Source organism: Myotis nattereri (genome assembly GCF_964212035.1).
Source record: "Myotis nattereri genome assembly, chromosome: 8".
Classification (NCBI taxonomy): Eukaryota; Metazoa; Chordata; class Mammalia; order Chiroptera; family Vespertilionidae; genus Myotis; species Myotis nattereri.
The window spans coordinates 69,383,908-69,399,997 of NC_138083.1; the positions used below are offsets into that span (position 1 = coordinate 69,383,908).

The 16,090-nt window shown below is 54.0% G+C and overlaps 2 protein-coding genes across 3 annotated transcripts; both read left to right on the forward strand.

Moving 5' to 3' along the window:
• Positions 1–1,061: 1,061 nt before the first annotated feature.
• On the forward strand, positions 1,062–7,841 carry LOC308523888 (troponin C, skeletal muscle-like). 2 transcript variants are annotated; one of them, XM_081097968.1, is made up of 6 exons: positions 1,062–1,713; positions 5,355–5,406; positions 5,539–5,682; positions 5,777–5,891; positions 6,018–6,154; positions 6,532–7,841. In XM_081097968.1, exons 2-6 carry the CDS (start codon positions 5,397–5,399, stop codon positions 6,561–6,563), a joined length of 438 nt encoding a protein of 145 aa, XP_080954094.1. In that variant the 5' UTR covers positions 1,062–1,713; positions 5,355–5,396; the 3' UTR covers positions 6,564–7,841. The 2 variants fall into 2 exon arrangements, with proteins under 2 accessions (XP_080954094.1, XP_080954093.1); XM_081097967.1 differs by lacking the exon at positions 1,062–1,713 and adding an exon at positions 3,312–3,441 and having other exon boundaries at positions 6,532–7,835.
• A 4,780-nt stretch (positions 7,842–12,621) lies between these two features.
• TNNC2 (troponin C2, fast skeletal type) lies at positions 12,622–15,547 on the forward strand. Its single transcript, XM_081096460.1, has 6 exons — positions 12,622–12,690; positions 14,127–14,178; positions 14,323–14,466; positions 14,561–14,675; positions 14,803–14,939; positions 15,378–15,547. Exons 1-6 carry the CDS (start codon positions 12,688–12,690, stop codon positions 15,407–15,409), a joined length of 483 nt encoding a protein of 160 aa, XP_080952586.1. The 5' UTR covers positions 12,622–12,687; the 3' UTR covers positions 15,410–15,547.
• The last annotated feature ends 543 nt before the right edge of the window (positions 15,548–16,090 follow it).

Here is a 16,090-nt window from a genome sequence, read left to right on the forward strand (position 1 = left end):
AGGGTAATGTCAGCAATTCCGCTGGAGGGCTGTTTTATCTTTTTAAAAAATATATATCTTATTGATTTTTTTACAGAGAGGACGGGAGGATAGAGAGAAACATCGATCAGCTGCCTCCTGCACAGCCCTCACTAGGGATGTGCCAGCAACCAAGGTACATGCCCTTGACCTGAATCTAACCTGGGACCCTTCAGTCTGTAGGCCCAGACGCTCTATCTACTGAGCCAAACCGGTTAGGGCTGTTTTATCTTTTATCCAGAAGACAGCAGCAGGCTGAGAATTTATTGTTGCTGCCTGTCAGAAGGCCCAGATGTCAGTCCCTACCAGGGCCTAAAAGGGCAGATATTGCTAGTTATACTAGGGAACAAATAAAGCCAGGCAGTAGTCCCTATGCATTTTGAATGGCACAGGAGAGAGAGTCCGGGGAAACAGATTTGGTGGAAAACACACTCCCTGCCCTTCCCGCATGCAGAAGGGGCAGGGCTCCCATTTCTTGAGGTTCCATTGTGTCATACATCCTGTTCTAGGCACATTACAGGAGGTCACACCACCTCACAACATCTTGGGGAGGGGGTTGTTTGTTACTGGACAATACTGTTTCATTGTCAAGATGAAGATGCCCAGCCTGTGTGGCTCAGTGGTTGAGCATTAACCATGTTAACCAGGAGATTTGATTCCGTGGTTAGGGCACATGCCCAGGTTGCGGGTTCCATCCCTGTGTGTGGCATGCAGGAGGAAGCCAATCAATGATTCTCATCATTAATGTTTCTCTCTCCCTCTCTCTCTCTCTCTCTCTCTCCCACTTCAGTTCTGAAATCAATAAATATATATTTTTAAAAAGATGAAAGACTGAGGCAAATTGACTTTCCCCAAGTCCACAGCTAGAAAACAGGGGAGCAGGCCAAGTCTGTGTAATTTCAAAGCCTAAGTAGTCTTCATCCAGCTTACCAGCAGGGTGCTGGGGCAAAAAAGCACAGTTCATTCATTCATTCAGCACTCCTGCATTCGCCAAATGTTGGCTAAAACTTAACTTGTACTTTGGCATATGCATTCTAAGTCTGGATACAAAGCAAAAACCATGGGGTGTTGGGAAGGTCACTCAGAAATCTGGACTAGCACTTTCATTTTCCAGATGGGTGAACGGAAGGGGCTTACCCTGGGTCATACACACAGGGCTAGAACAAGGAGATCTCAGGATGTCCTGTATTCTCCACTATTCTTAGAATCTGTATGAGTGTCTTCCTACCGTCTCTGAGAGAAGGTCATCAAATCCTGCTTGCATATATTCAGTAACAGGAAGCTCATTACCTCCTGAGGTTGCCCGTTCCTGTTGTTGCTCAACCATGACTCTTAAGAACTTCCTCCTTATATTGAACCAGATGCCATTCAGTTCAGTTATCCTTACAATATTTTATTGAACGAGTGCTGGGTGCTGGGGAATGCAATGGTGAACAGGACACTGTCTCTGGAGGAACTTAGAGCAGGTCCTGATTATGTGGCATGCTCAGTGCTATGACCGAGGAGACCCCCCTGGCCTGGGTGTAGGGGAGAAGTGATCCTGGAGAAAGTGATGTTAAAACTGAGAAAGATGATAGGGAAGTAGGTAGATGAAGAAAGGGAAGATGGGAAGTCCTGGAAGAAAAAAACCAGCATGTGTAAAGGCCTGGAGGCATGAAGGGTGATGCTTGGAGCTGTGCTTGAGTCTGACCAGGGGTAAGTAGGACCTTGCTTGGCTGCACTGAGTTTGGACCTTACCTATTTCCCTGAATAAATGAAAGAGCAGATTAATGAACAAATGATTGCCGAGAGTTCCACACACTCTGTTCCAAAGGGATCAACTGGTTCTACTGGTTGTGTCCACATTGGAATCCCCTAGTTGTTGCTGCACCTTGGCCCCCTGCCTGGCTGGGGAGGCCTTATTTAGCCTGGCCTGGCTCCGCTGAGCTTTCATTAGGAATGTCTATATATAGGGGAAGAGGGCAGCCCAGTTGCCACTGTCCATCTGCCTTCCTTGGTATCCAGCCCCCTTTCACTGGCCCCAGAATCAGCACTCGGTTGTCTCACTGCTCTTTCTGTTGACTTAGCCATTCACCATGAGCACTGCCTACCCCCCAACACCCAGCCTGGACCCTGTGGATTCTCAGGCAGGACTCCCTTGGGACTTAACCTGACCTACCCACCCCTTCCCTCTCCAGACTTCTTCACTGAGCTCTGGCAAGGGGCCACCTACCCCATCATCTACTTAGAGAAACTTCCCCTGGTCCCCCTCCTCCCCAAGAATGTCAGTCCCAAAAATCCTTTCCCTGCAGAAGGTAAACTCGAGCCCTAACTGGTTTGGCTCAGTGGATAGAGTGTCAGCCTGTGGACTGAAGGGTCCTGGGTTTGATTCTGGTCATGGGCATGTACCTTGGTTTCAGGCTGGATCCCATGGAGGGGGTGTGCAGGAGGCAGTTGATGTATGTTTCCAGCTCTCTACCCCTCCCCCTTCTTCTCTGTAAAAATCAATAAAATATATTTTTAAAAAGAAGGTAAACTTGAGAGAAGAATCTGCTTTCAATGTTGATTTCTCCTCCAAGTGCACACCCTGCTTCCTGGACCCCTACATACATTTCTCCTTCCGGATGCGTCTGTCCAGGACTGTCTGTCCCAACTTCCCCTCAGTCAAGATTAATAAGAATCACCAACATGACTCTAGTGCTTTATGATTTACAAAGCTCCCCAATAATAGTTGCCACCTCAGAGGGTGAGTGCTAGATGAGATCATTTGGTTAAAATGCTTAGCACAGCCTGTGGGATGTCGGAGAGGTTCAATAACTGTCATTTCCCCCTCCTCCTGCCCTCTGCCCCTTACCATGGTTCAAAGACAAGACATTCCACTTGCCAAGCACCGATCCTATGTAACTGGCACAAGCTAGGTGATTTATACCCAGGCTCTCATATGCCACAGTCTCTCTGAGGGAGGTTATGACGAGCCCCACCTCACAGATAAGGAAACTGAAGCTCAGGGCAGCACTGGGTTTTGGACTTCAAGGCTGGTGCTTGCCCCATCCTACGTGTACCCTCACTTTTCTCTACTCTGATTGTCCTTACCCATCTTGGAGCAAGTGTATTTTTAGAAGGAAGGTCGCTAAGGCAGTGGAGCAGGGCGGGTTCTCCTCACAAGAATCTAGAACGTCAAGGCCTGCCACCTGCTCTGAGGCTTCAATTTCTCTGCAAGGGCCCTTGGCTAAATTAGGTAATGGGCTAGGACACTGGAAGGAGGGGGAGCTCTCTGACCCCAGGATCTGATTGGCTAGGGCATCCAGTCCTGGGGAGCAAAGAGGTGGGAGGACAGGGTGCCCCTACAAATCCCAGGGGCTGGAGCAGGCCAGAACATCTTTGGGTGGTGGAGTGCAGAGGCAGTGGCCTGCAGCAGAGGAGTCCCTGTGAATAGCAACCATGGTAAGGACAAGAAGGGACCTCATCCCTTTGTTTGCTGGAGCATTTCTGGGCCTCGTTCAGGCCAGATCTGGGTGCTCTGTGGGGCAGTAACTTGGACCTTTGAAGATGGAACATGATGGTTCCTAAAACCCAGGAGGAAGCCTGGGAAGAAAGCCTTGGACTTCTCTCAAAAGGGCAGGGCTGGGATGTGGTAGGCATTGATCCTTAAGGCTTGCCAATTACCTGCAGACCTTCTGAGACTTCCAGCAATGCTGGCCACAGAACTGTGAGGGGTGTATGTGTCTCAGCTGGTGTCTACCTTAGCTCGGTAGAGATGGAGACCCCCAGGGCCAGAGTGAGTCACCCTAGAAATTGGTGGCCAGGACTTGCTGGAAGCCTGGCCAAGCTCTCCCATGGTCAGTGAGACAGAAGCTCCTCTGGAGATGGGAGCCCTGCGGGGCCTTGAGCCAGCTCAGGTGCAGGGACCCAAGAACTCCAAATTGATGAAGAGGGGCAGAGAGGTAAGACCAGAGTTAGGGAGACCTCAGCCTCCCAGAGAGGGGTTCTGACTTGGAGCCATCACCTTCCTCTGAGATCCCTCTCCCCACTGCACTTCAAGGAGTAACTAAACGCTTGAGACCAGCTGTTGTTGTCCAGCGAGACTAAAATTAGCCTGTCCTCCTGGCATGGGCAAGGAGGGAAGGAGGATGGGTGGCAAGGAGGAGGTCCAGCACCCATCGAGCTGAAGAACATGGATGCTTCTGCCCTTCACCACCAGCTGCAGCCCAAAGCCCCTACCCAAATGCCTTGGCTTAGATGTGATCAGAACCCCCCCAAATATTATTTTTACCCCCACAAGGCCCCCATCACGTTCTGCCCCCCATGAATGGCATTTACTTCTGTGACTGCACCATATGAAGGACACTTAAAATCTCCGTCTCTGGCCCTAGCTGGTACGGCTTGGTGGATAGAGCCTCGGCCTGCAGACTGAAGAGTCCCAGGTTCGATTCCAGTCAAGGGCACATGCCTGGGTTGCAGGCAGGATCCCCAGTGTTGGGCGTGCAGGAGGCAGCCAATCAATGATTCTCTCTCAACATTGATGTTTCTATCGCTCTCTCCCTCTCCCTTCCTCTCTGAAATCAATAAAAAAATATATATATATTTAAATATATTTTAATGATTTTTTACAGAGAGGAAGGGAGAGGGATAGAGAGTTATAAACATCAATGAGAGAGAAGCATCGATCAGCTGCCTCCTGCACACTCCCCACTGGGTATGTGCCCACAACCAAGGTACATGCCCTTGACTGGAATCAAACCTGGGATCTCTGAGTCCGAAGGCCGACGCTCTATCCATTGAGCCAAACCGGCGTTAGGGCAATAAAAATGTATTTTAAAAAGCTCTGCATCTCTGCAAGTTCCCAGAGGGGAGGATTGATGTGTCTGACTCTGCTTGGTGGTCCCAGTGCCTGGTGTATGGGCTTGACGCTTAGTAGGTGCTGGGTAACTTGGTGCTGCGTTACTGACTTGAGAACGTTTACTGAGCACCTATTCAAGTACTAGGCACTGTTAGGAGCTGGGAAAATGGGAACATCTTGCTGGAATGGGGTCCATTTTATAAGGTCCTTTCACAGCCCTGATTCCATTTCATCCCTGGAAAGCTTTTGAGAAGAGGTGAGGGGACGAGGGGACATGAGGTAACTTGCCCACGGTGACTGGGGGGCTGCTGACCTGACCTCCGGCTGACAAGTGCGAAAGCCTTGGGCACAATCTGTTCCCTCTCTAGCTCTCCAGACCGGCTGGGGCTGTGGGAGCGGCAGGAGGGGTGGCGGGTTTGGAGCTGTTCTCCTGGAGGGCCGAGGGCGCTCCAACAGGTGGGGGGCGAGGGGGCCGGGTTAAGGCAAGACTGCACCTCTGACTCCGTGTCTCCTGCAGACGGACCAGCAGGCTGAGGCCCGGTCCTACCTCAGCGAGGAGATGATCGCTGGTGAGTGGGGGCGGGCCGTCTGTCTGTCTGTGGGGGTGATGTGTGCTGGGGGCGTTGGGTTCCCCCGGGGGTGGGAGGGTGGTAGATGCGAGGCTGGCTCACTTCAGCCCTCTGCCTCCCTTCCCTTCGCAGAGTTCAAGGCCGCCTTTGACATGTTTGACGCCGATGGCGGCGGGGACATCAGCGTCAAGGAGTTGGGCACCGTGATGAAGATACTGGGCCAAACGCCCACCAAAGAGGAGCTGGACGCCATCATCGAGGAGGTGGACGAGGACGGTGAGCGCGGAGCCCTCTGAGCAGGGCGCCAGGGTGCTGGGGCGAGGCGAGCACCCCCGGGGGACTCGGGCTCACGCGCCCCTGCGCCCCGCAGGCAGCGGCACCATCGACTTCGAGGAGTTCTTGGTCATGATGGTGCGCCAGATGAAAGAGGACGCGAAGGGCAAGAGCGAGGAGGAGCTGGCAGAGTGCTTCCGCATCTTTGACAGGTGCGCTGGGGGCCTCGTCCGGCAACAGGACACGGAGGTTTTCGGGGTGAGGGTCGGGAGGGGGCGCCCTGCGGGGGCGGGGCGAGCGCCGCCGGCTCTGAGCCCGCCCTGCGGCTCCGCCCCCAGGAACGCCGACGGCTACATCGACGCGGAGGAGCTGGCGGAGATCTTCAAGTCCTCTGGGGAGCACGTGACCGAGGAGGAGATCGAGTCCCTGATGAAAGACGGCGACAAGAACAACGACGGCCGCATCGACTTCGACGGTCTGGGCCGCGGGGGCGTGGGGGGCGGGGCCCGAGACACGTGGGTGGGTTAAGGCGGGGCCAGAGCCACGTGGGTGGGTTAGGGCGGGGCGCGAGCCAAGCCGGAGCTTGGGGGCGGGGCCCGAGCCACGTGGGGGCGTAGAGGGCGGGACCCGAGTCGCGCGGGAACGTTGGGGGCGGGGCGCGGCGCAGGCTTGGGGCGGGGCGGAGCCTGTCCGCGTTCCACCCGCTGTGGGTAGGGACCGCGGCGGGTTTCGTGCAATTCCTCGCTTCCCCTCCAAGGCACCCCCCGCCCCCGGCTTAGCCTGACGCTGCACCCCGGCGCAGGCTCCTTGCCCTGAGGGCACCCCTGACGCCTGTTCCTCCCCCTCCCGCAGAGTTCCTGAAGATGATGGAGGGCGTGCAGTAAGAGGTCGGCCCTCGCTCTGCCGAGACCGCGCGGCGCTCGGACGTAGGCCCTCCCCCACACGGTGTCATCCCCGTCCGAGAGCGTGGCGCGGCCCCTTCTCGGATCCCCTTCTGGAAGGAATAAAAGCAAACGTTGCAAAGCGCGTGGCCTGAGTGAGGGGAGGGACCGAGGAGCGGGTGTCAGGGGCCACCTGGCCCGGCGCGCTGGGCAAGGTCGCGGCCGGCCACCCGCAGCTGGCGCTGGGCGTGGGCACCTCGGCGGCCTTGTTGCCTCTGCGCAAGGGGGAGACCGCGGGGGTTTCTATCTGAGTCAGGATGTGCTGTGGTCCGCGGGTGAGGGCGGGGCTGGAGGCTGGACTGGGGGCGGGGTGGAGTGTTGACACTTTCACTCCCCACTGTCCCTTCTTTCTGGGGCGCAGGCCACCGGGATGAGAGTGGGGGAGTGGGTGTCCATTCATCCCAGGCAGCTTTATTCCCGCTTGACCTGTTCCATTTGGTCTGTTCTGAGCGCTTCTAGGTCTACTGGTGATGGCAGGGGAGGGTCTGACCTCATCATCCATCTCCACCCTGGATCCCTGCCTCCGCCTGGTCCCCCAGCTTTCGGGCCCCTCCAGTGCGTTCAACAGAGGGCCATCAGCATGATCTAGCTAAAATGAGATCTGGCCTGGCCACTCCCCGGTGGAAAGGACTTCAAGGCTCCCCATTGCTTCTGGAATCAAATCCAAATTCCTTCCCCTCCCTCTGTCCCTTGCTTCCCACAGCTGCCTTTTTCCGCGTGGGCTCCAGCCACCCTGTGCCATTTCCCATTCCTGCTATGGACAGTGGAGGTGCACTTCCAAGTTTTGGCCTTTGCACATGCTGTTTTCCTTCTTTGGAATGCCCTTCCTCCTCTAATAAGTCTGGCAAATTCTTCAACCCAGTTCACATATCATCTCCAAGATACCAAGATTCAGCTCAGATACCATCCTCCCTTCCTTTGATACCTGCCCTCATTGGCTGTAAGCTAGCTTCCATAGTTCTTTGTACACAACCCAATTACAGCAGGCACCAGGTCACAGCTAATCAAGTGCAGTGGTGGCTTAGCTTTAGCCAGGTGACCTGCGTTTGAATCCCCACGGCTGGAGACAAATTAAACCACTCTGCTTCAGTTTCCTAACCTGTAAAATGGGGATAATGATGGTACTTACCTCTCAGGGTTGTGAGAACGAGTTAATGTGTGCAAAGTGCTGGCACATAGTTTCAGCGTTTAATAAATACTATTTTTAATATCATTATCATCATTCTTTTCTTTTTTCTGAGAGAGAGTTTTGTTTTTTATGAGTTTATTTGAGCCAAACTGATGACAATTGCCAGGAAGCAAGACCTCAAATGCTCTGGCTCATCATTTTTGAAACACTGAACTCTACTGCTCCTCATTGCTACAGCCCTCCCTCTCCAACTTCTTTGTGTTCTCAGCTCCCATTCATGTTTCCCAGTTATTATTTCACTCAGGATCAGTACTGGGGGTTATAATCATCAGGATTGGTGCCTACTGTATGCAGGGCTCTGTGCCTTGCAGGCATTGTCTCATTTATCCACACAACCCCAGAGGCACATGATCTAATTATCTCCATTTTTTTGAATTGATTTTAGAGAGGGAGGAAGAGAAACATTGATTTGTTGTTCAACTTATTTATGTGTTCATTGGTTGAGTATTGTTGTTGTTGAGTCTTTTAAACATATATATATTTTTATTGATTTCAGAGAAAGGAAGGAAGAAGGAGAGAGAAACATCAGTGATGAGAGGATCATTGATCAGCCTGCACCAGGCATGTGCCCTGAGGACACTCACCTACCCAGACACATGGGCGGGGCCTTTTTTGTTGTTAATCCTCAACCAGGGATATTTTTTCATTGATTCCTAGAGAGTGGAAAGGAAGGGGTGAGAGAGAGAGAAACATCGATGTGAGAGAGACTCCTAGATTCGTTGCCTCCCGAGAGAAGCTTGGGGATCAAACCTGCAATCCAAGTACATGCCCTTGACGAGGAATCGAACCCTCGACCCTTTGGGCCTCAGGCTGACACTCTAACCACTGTGCTAAGCCAGCCAGGGTCAGGACTGCATTCTTTTCCCTGTGTTCTTATTCCCAAGCATATAGCCTTTAACATGTAGTTACTCAACTGTATAAAGTGAATAGGAATAATAATAGTCATACTTTTTAAAAAATTTTTTAAAAATATATTTTATTGATTTTTTACAGAGAGGAAGGGAGAGAGACAGAGAGTCAGAAACATCGATGAGAGAGAAACATCGATCAGCTGCCTCCCGCACATCCCGCACTGGGGATGTGCCTGCAACCAAGGCACATGCCCCCGACTGGAATCGAACCTGGGATCCTTCAGTCTGTAGGCCCAGACGCTCTATCTACTGAGCCAAACCGGTTAGGGCTGTTTTATCTTTTATTCAGAGGACAGCAGCAGGCTGAGAATTTATTGTTGCTGCCTGTCAGAAGGCCCAGATGTCAGTCCCTACCAGGGCCTAAAAGGGCAGATATTGCTAGTTATACTAGGGAACAAATAAAGCCAGGCAGTAGTCCCTATGCATTTTGGATGGCACAGGAGAGAGAGTCCGGGGAAACAGATTTGGTGGAAAACACACTCCCTGCCCTTCCCGCGTGCAGAAGGGGCAGGGCTCCCATTTCTTGAGGTTCCATTGTGTCATACATCCTGTTCTAGGCACATTACAGGAGGTCACACCACCTCACAACATCTTGAGGAGGGGGTTGTTTGTTACTGGACAATACTGTTTCATTGTCAAGATGAAGATGCCCAGCCTGTGTGGCTCAGTGGTTGAGTGTTAACCTGTGAACCAGGAGATTTGATTCCGTGGTCAGGGCACATGCCCAGGTTGCAGGTTCCATCCCTGTGTGTGGCATGCAGGAGGAAGCCAATTAATGATTCTCATCATTAATGTTTCTCTCTCTCTCTCCCCCTTCAGCTCTGAAATCAATAAATATATATATTTTTTTAAAAAAGATAAAGAGACTGAGGCAAATTGACTTTCCCCAAGTCCACAGCTAGAAAACAGGGGAGCAGGCCAAGTCTGTGTAATTTCAAAGCCTAAGTAGTCTTCATCCAGCTTACCAGCAGGGTGCTGGGGCAAAAAAGCACAGTTCATTCATTCATTCAGCACTCCTGCATTCGCCAAATGTTGGCTGAATCTTAACTTGTACTTTGGCATTTGCCTCCTAAGTCTGGATACAAAGCAAAAACTATGGGTTGTTGGGAAGGTCACTCAGAAATCTGGACTAGCACTTTCATTTTCCAGATGGGTGAACGGAAGGGGCTTACCCTGGGTCATACACACAGGGCTAGAACTAGGAGATCTCAGGATGTCCTGTATTCTCCACTATTCTTAGATTCTGTATGAGTGTCTTCCTACCGTCTCTGAGCAAGGTCATCAAATCCTGCTTGCATATATTCAGTAACAGGAAGCTCATTACCTCCTGAGGTTGCCCGTTCCTGTTATTGTTCAACCATGACTCTTTATTTTTTTTAAAGTTGTTTGTGTTTGTAGGCAATCTTTTTTTTTTTTAATATATATTTTATTGATTTTTTTACAGAGAGAAAGGAAGAAGGATAGAGAGTTAGAAACATCGATGAGAGAGAAACATGGATCAGCTGCCTCCTGCACACCTCCTACTGGGGATGTGCCCACAACCAAGGAACATGCCCTTGACTGGAATCGAACCTGGGACCCTTCAGTCCGCAGGCCGACGCTCTATCCACTGAGCCAAACCAGTTAGGGCTCAACCATGACTCTTAAGAACTTCCTCCTTATATTGAACCAGATGCCATTCAGTTCAGTTATCCTTACAATATTTTATTGAACGAGTGCTGGGTGCTGGGGAATGCAATGGTGAACAGGACACTGTCTCTGGAGGAACTTAGAGCAGGTCCTGATTATGTGGCATGCTCAGTGCTATGACCGAGGAGACCCCCCTGGCCTGGGTGTAGGGGAGAAGTGATCCTGGAGAAAGTGATGTTAAAACTGAGAAAGATGATAGGGAAGTAGGTAGATGAAGAAAGGGAAGATGGGAAGTCCTGGAAGAAAAAAACCAGCATGTGTAAAGGCCTGGAGGCATGAAGGGTGATGCTTGGAGCTGTGCTTGAGTCTGACCAGGGGTAAGTAGGACCTTGCTTGGCTGCACTGAGTTTGGACCTTACCTATTTCCCTGAATAAATGAAAGAGCAGATTAATGAACAAATGATTGCCGAGAGTTCCACACACTCTGTTCCAAAGGGATCAACTGGTTCTACTGGTTGTGTCCACATTGGAATCCCCTAGTTGTTGCTGCACCTTGGCCCCCTGCCTGGCTGGGGAGGCCTTATTTAGCCTGGCCTGGCTCCGCTGAGCTTTCATTAGGAATGTCTATATATAGGGGAAGAGGGCAGCCCAGTTGCCACTGTCCATCTGCCTTCCTTGGTATCCAGCCCCCTTTCACTGGCCCCAGAATCAGCACTCGGTTGTCTCACTGCTCTTTCTGTTGACTTAGCCATTCACCATGAGCACTGCCTACCCCCCAACACCCAGCCTGGACCCTGTGGATTCTCAGGCAGGACTCCCTTGGGACTTAACCTGACCTACCCACCCCTTCCCTCTCCAGACTTCTTCACTGAGCTCTGGCAAGGGGCCACCTACCCCATCATCTACTTAGAGAAACTTCCCCTGGTCCCCTTCCTCCCCAAGAATGTCAGTCCCAAAAATCCTTTCCCTGCAGAAGGTAAACTCGAGCCCTAACTGGTTTGGCTCAGTGGACAGAGTGTCAGCCTGTGGACTGAAGGGTCCTGGGTTTGATTCTGGTCATGGGCATGTACCTTGGTTTCAGGCTGGATCCCATGGAGGGGGTGTGCAGGAGGGAGTTGATTGATGTTCCTCTCTCATTGATGTTTCCAGCTCTCTTTTTCCCTTCCTCTCTGTAAAAATCAATAAAATATATTTTTAAAAAGAAGGTAAACTTGAGAGAAGAATCTGCTTTCAATGTTGATTTCTCCTCCAAGTGCACACCATGTGTCCCGGACCCCTACAGACATTTCTCCTTCCGGATGGGTCTGTCCAGGACTGTGTCCCAACTTCCCCTCAGTCAAGATTAATAAGAATCATCAGCCAAACAGGTTTGGCTCAGTGGATAGAGCATTGGCCTGCGGACTGAGGGGTCCCGGGTTCGATTCCGGTCAAGGGCATGTGCCTTGTTTGGGGCACATACCCGGTGGGACATGTGTAGGAGGCAGCTGATGGACGTTTCTCTCTCATTGATGTTTCTAGCTCTCTGTCCCTCTCCCTTCCTCTCTGTAAAAAATCAATAAAATGTATTTAAAAAAAAATCACCATCATGACTCTAGTCCTTTATGATTTACAAAGCTCCCCAATAATAGTTGCCACCTCAGAGGGTGAGTGCTAGATGAGATCATGTGGTTAAAATGCTTAGCACAGCCTGTGGGATGTCGGAGAGGTTCAATAACTGTCATTTCCCCCTCCTCCTGCCCTCTGCCCCTTACCATGGTTCAAAGACAAGACATTCCACTTGCCAAGCACCGATCCTATGTAACTGGCACAAGCTAGGTGATTTATACCCAGGCTCTCATATGCCACAGTCTCTCTGAGGGAGGTTATGACGAGCCCCACCTCACAGATAAGGAAACTGAAGCTCAGGGCAGCACTGGGTTTTGGACTTCAAGGCTGGTGCTTGCCCCATCCTACGTGTACCCTCACTTTTTTCTACTCTGATTGTCCTTACCCATCTTGGAGCAAGAGTATTTCTTGAAGGGAGGTAGCTAAGGCAGTGGAGCAGGGCGGGATCCCCTCACAGGAATCTAGGATGTCAAGGCCTGGCACCTGCTCTGAGGCTTCAATTTCTCTGCAAGGGCCCTTGGCTAAATTAGGTAATGGGCTAGGATACTGGAAGGAGGGGGAGCTCTCTGACCCCAGGATCTGATTGGCTAGGGCATCCATTCCTGGGGAGCAAGGAGGTGGGAGGACAGGGTGCCCCTATAAATCCCAGGGGCTGGAATAGGCCAGAACATCTTTGGGTGGTGGAGTGCAGAGGCAGTGGCCTGCAGCAGAGGAGTCCCTGTGAATAGCAACCATGGTAAGGACAAGAAGGGACCTCATCCCTTTGTTTGCTGGAGCATTTCTGGGCCTCGTTCAGGCCAGATCTGGGTGCTCTGTGGGGCAGTAACTTGGACCTTTGAAGATGGAACATGATGGTTCCTAAAACCCAGGAGGAAGCCTGGGAAGAAAGCCTTGGACTTCTCTCAAAAGGGCAGGGCTGGGATGTGGTAGGCATTGATCCTTAAGGCTTACCAATTCCCTGCAGACCTTCTGAGACTTCCAGCAATGCTGGCCACAGGACTGTGAGGGGTGTATGTGTCTCAGCTGGTGTCTACCTTAGCTCGGTAGAGATGGAGACCCCCAGGGCCAGAGTGAGTCACCCTGGAAACTGGTGGCCAGGACTTGCTGGAAGCCTGGCCAAGCTCTCCCATGGCCAGTGAGACAGAGGCTCCTCTGGAGATGGGAGCCCTGCAGGGCCTTGAGCCAACTCAGGTGCAGGAGCCCAAGAACTCCAAATTGATGAGGAGGGGCAGAGAGGTCAGACCAGAGTTAGGGAGACCTCAGCCTCCCAGAGAGGGGTTCTGACTTGGAGCCATCACCTTCCTCTGAGATCCCTCTCCCCACTGCACTTCAAGGAGTAACTAAACGCTGGAGGCCAGCTGCTGTTGCCCTGGCCAGACTAAAATTATGGCATGGGCAAGGAGGGAAGGAGGGTGGGTGGCAAGGAGGAGGGCCAGCACCCATTGAGGTGTAGAACGTGGTTCCTTCTGCCCTTCACCACCACCAGCTGCAGCCCAAAGCCCCTACATAATGCCTTGTCTAGATGTGATCAGAACCGCCCCCCAAATATTATTTTCACCCCCACAAGGCTCCCATCATGTTCTGCCCCCCATGAATGGCATTTACTTCTGTGACTGCATCATATGGAGGACGCTTAAAATCTCCATCTCTGCAAGTTTCCGGAGGGGAGGATTGATGTGTCTGACTCTGCTTGGTGGTCCCAGTGCCTGGTGTATGGGCTTGACGCTTAGTAGGTGCTGGGTAACTTGGTGCTGCGTTACTGACTTGAGAACGTTTACTGAGCACCTATTCAAGTACTAGGCACTGTTAGGAGCTGGGAAAATGGGAACATCTTGCTGGAATGGGGTCCATTTTATAAGGTCCTTTCACAGCCCTGATTCCATTTCATCCCTGGAAAGCTTTTGAGAAGAGGTGAGGGGACGAGGGGACATGAGGTAACTTGCCCACGGTGACTGGGGGGCTGCTGACCTGACCTCCGGCTGACAAGTGCGAAAGCCTTGGGCACAATCTGTTCCCTCTCTAGCTCTCCAGACCGGCTGGGGCTGTGGGAGCGGCAGGAGGGGTGGCGGGTTTGGAGCTGTTCTCCTGGAGGGCCGAGGGCGCTCCAACAGGTGGGGGGCGAGGGGGCCGGGTTAAGGCAAGACTGCACCTCTGACTCCGTGTCTCCTGCAGACGGACCAGCAGGCTGAGGCCCGGTCCTACCTCAGCGAGGAGATGATCGCTGGTGAGTGGGGGCGGGCAGGCTGTCCGGCCGTCTGTCTGTCTGTGGGGGTGATGTGTGCTGGGGGCGTTTGGTTCCCCCGGGGGTGGGAGGGTGGTAGATGCGAGGCTGGCTCACTTCAGCCCTCTGCCTCCCTTCCCTTCGCAGAGTTCAAGGCCGCCTTTGACATGTTTGACGCCGATGGCGGCGGGGACATCAGCGTCAAGGAGTTGGGCACCGTGATGAGGATGCTGGGCCAAACGCCCACCAAAGAGGAGCTGGACGCCATCATCGAGGAGGTGGACGAGGACGGTGAGCGCGGAGCCCTCTGAGCAGGGCGCCAGGGTGCTGGGGCGAGGCGAGCACCCCCGGGGGACTCGGGCTCAAGCCCCTCTGCGCCCCGCAGGCAGCGGCACCATCGACTTCGAGGAGTTCTTGGTCATGATGGTGCGCCAGATGAAAGAGGACGCGAAGGGCAAGAGCGAGGAGGAGCTGGCAGAGTGCTTCCGCATCTTTGACAGGTGCGCTGGGGGCCTCGTCCGGCGACAGGACGGGGAGGTTTTCGGGGTGAGGGTCCAGGAGGGGGCGCCCTGCGGGGGCGGGGCGAGCGTCGCCGGCTCTGAGCCCGCCCTGCGGCTCCGCCCCCAGGAACGCCGACGGCTACATCGACGCGGAGGAGCTGGCGGAGATCTTCAAGTCCTCTGGGGAGCACGTGACCGAGGAGGAGATCGAGTCTCTGATGAAAGACGGCGACAAGAACAACGACGGGCGCATCGACTTCGACGGTCTGGGCCGCGGGGGCGTGGGGGGCGGGGCCCGAGACACGGAAGGGCGTGGGGTCGGGGCCCGAGCCAGGCGGAAGCGTGGGGGCGGGGCCAAAGCCATGCGTGGGCGTGGGGCGTGGCACGAGCCACGTGAGGGCGTGGGGGCGGGGCCCGAACCCTGCAGGGCGTGGGGGCGGGGCCCACGCACCTGGGGGAGTGAGGGCGGGGTCCGAGCCGGGTGGAAGCGTCGGGGGCGGGGAGCAGCGCGGCGCAGCCTTGGGGCGGGGCGGAGCCTGTCCGCGTTCCTCCCCCCGGGAGTAGGGACCGCGGCGGGTTTCGTGCAATTCCTCGCTTCCCCTCCAAGGCACCCCCCGCCCCCGGCTTAGCCTGACGCTGCACCCGGGCGCAGGCTCCTTGCCCTGAGGGCACCCCTGACGCCTGTTCCTCCCCCTCCCGCAGAGTTCCTGAAGATGATGGAGGGCGTGCAGTAAGAGGTCGGCCCTCGCTCCGCCGAGACCGCGCGGCGCTCGGACGTAGGTGCTCTCCCCCACACGGTGTCATCCCCGTCCGAGAGCGTGGCGCGGCCCCTTCTCGGATCCCCTTCTGGAAGGAATAAAAGCAAACGTTGCAAAGCTCGTGGCCTGAGTGAGGGGAGGACCGAGGAGCGGGTGTCAGGGGCCACCTGGCTGGGCGCGCTGGGCAAGGTCGCGGCCGGCCACCCGCAGCTGGCGCTGGCCGCGGGCACCTCGGCGGCCTAGTTGCCTCGAAGCAAGGGGGAGACCGCGGGGGTTTCTATCTGAGTCAGGATGAGCTGCGGTCCGCGGGTGAAGGCGGGGCTGGAGGCTGGACTGGGGGCGGGGTGGAGCGTTGACACTTTCACTCCCCACTGTCCCTTCTTTCTGGGGCGCAGGCCACCGGGATGAGAGTGGGGGAGTGGGTGTCCATTCATCCCAGGCAGCTTTATTCCCGCTTGACCTGTTCCATTTGGTCTGTTCTGAGCGCTTCTAGGTCTACTGGTGATGGCAGGGGAGGGTGGGGACTCAGCCAGGAAGGAGGGTCTGACCTCATCATCCATCTCCACCCTGGATCCCTGCCTCCGCCTGGTCCCCCAGCTTTTGGGCCCCTCCAGTGCGTTCAACAGAGGGCCATCAGCATGATCTAGCTAAAATGAG

Coding starts and splice junctions, on each gene's coding strand:
- LOC308523888 (XM_081097967.1), top strand. Junction 5,407..5,538: donor CAGCGAGGAGATGATCGCTG/GTGAGTGGGGGC, acceptor TTCCCTTCGCAG/AGTTCAAGGCCGCCTTTGAC. Junction 5,683..5,776: donor CGAGGAGGTGGACGAGGACG/GTGAGCGCGGAG, acceptor TGCGCCCCGCAG/GCAGCGGCACCATCGACTTC.
- TNNC2 (XM_081096460.1), top strand. Junction 14,467..14,560: donor CGAGGAGGTGGACGAGGACG/GTGAGCGCGGAG, acceptor TGCGCCCCGCAG/GCAGCGGCACCATCGACTTC. Junction 14,676..14,802: donor TGCTTCCGCATCTTTGACAG/GTGCGCTGGGGG, acceptor CTCCGCCCCCAG/GAACGCCGACGGCTACATCG.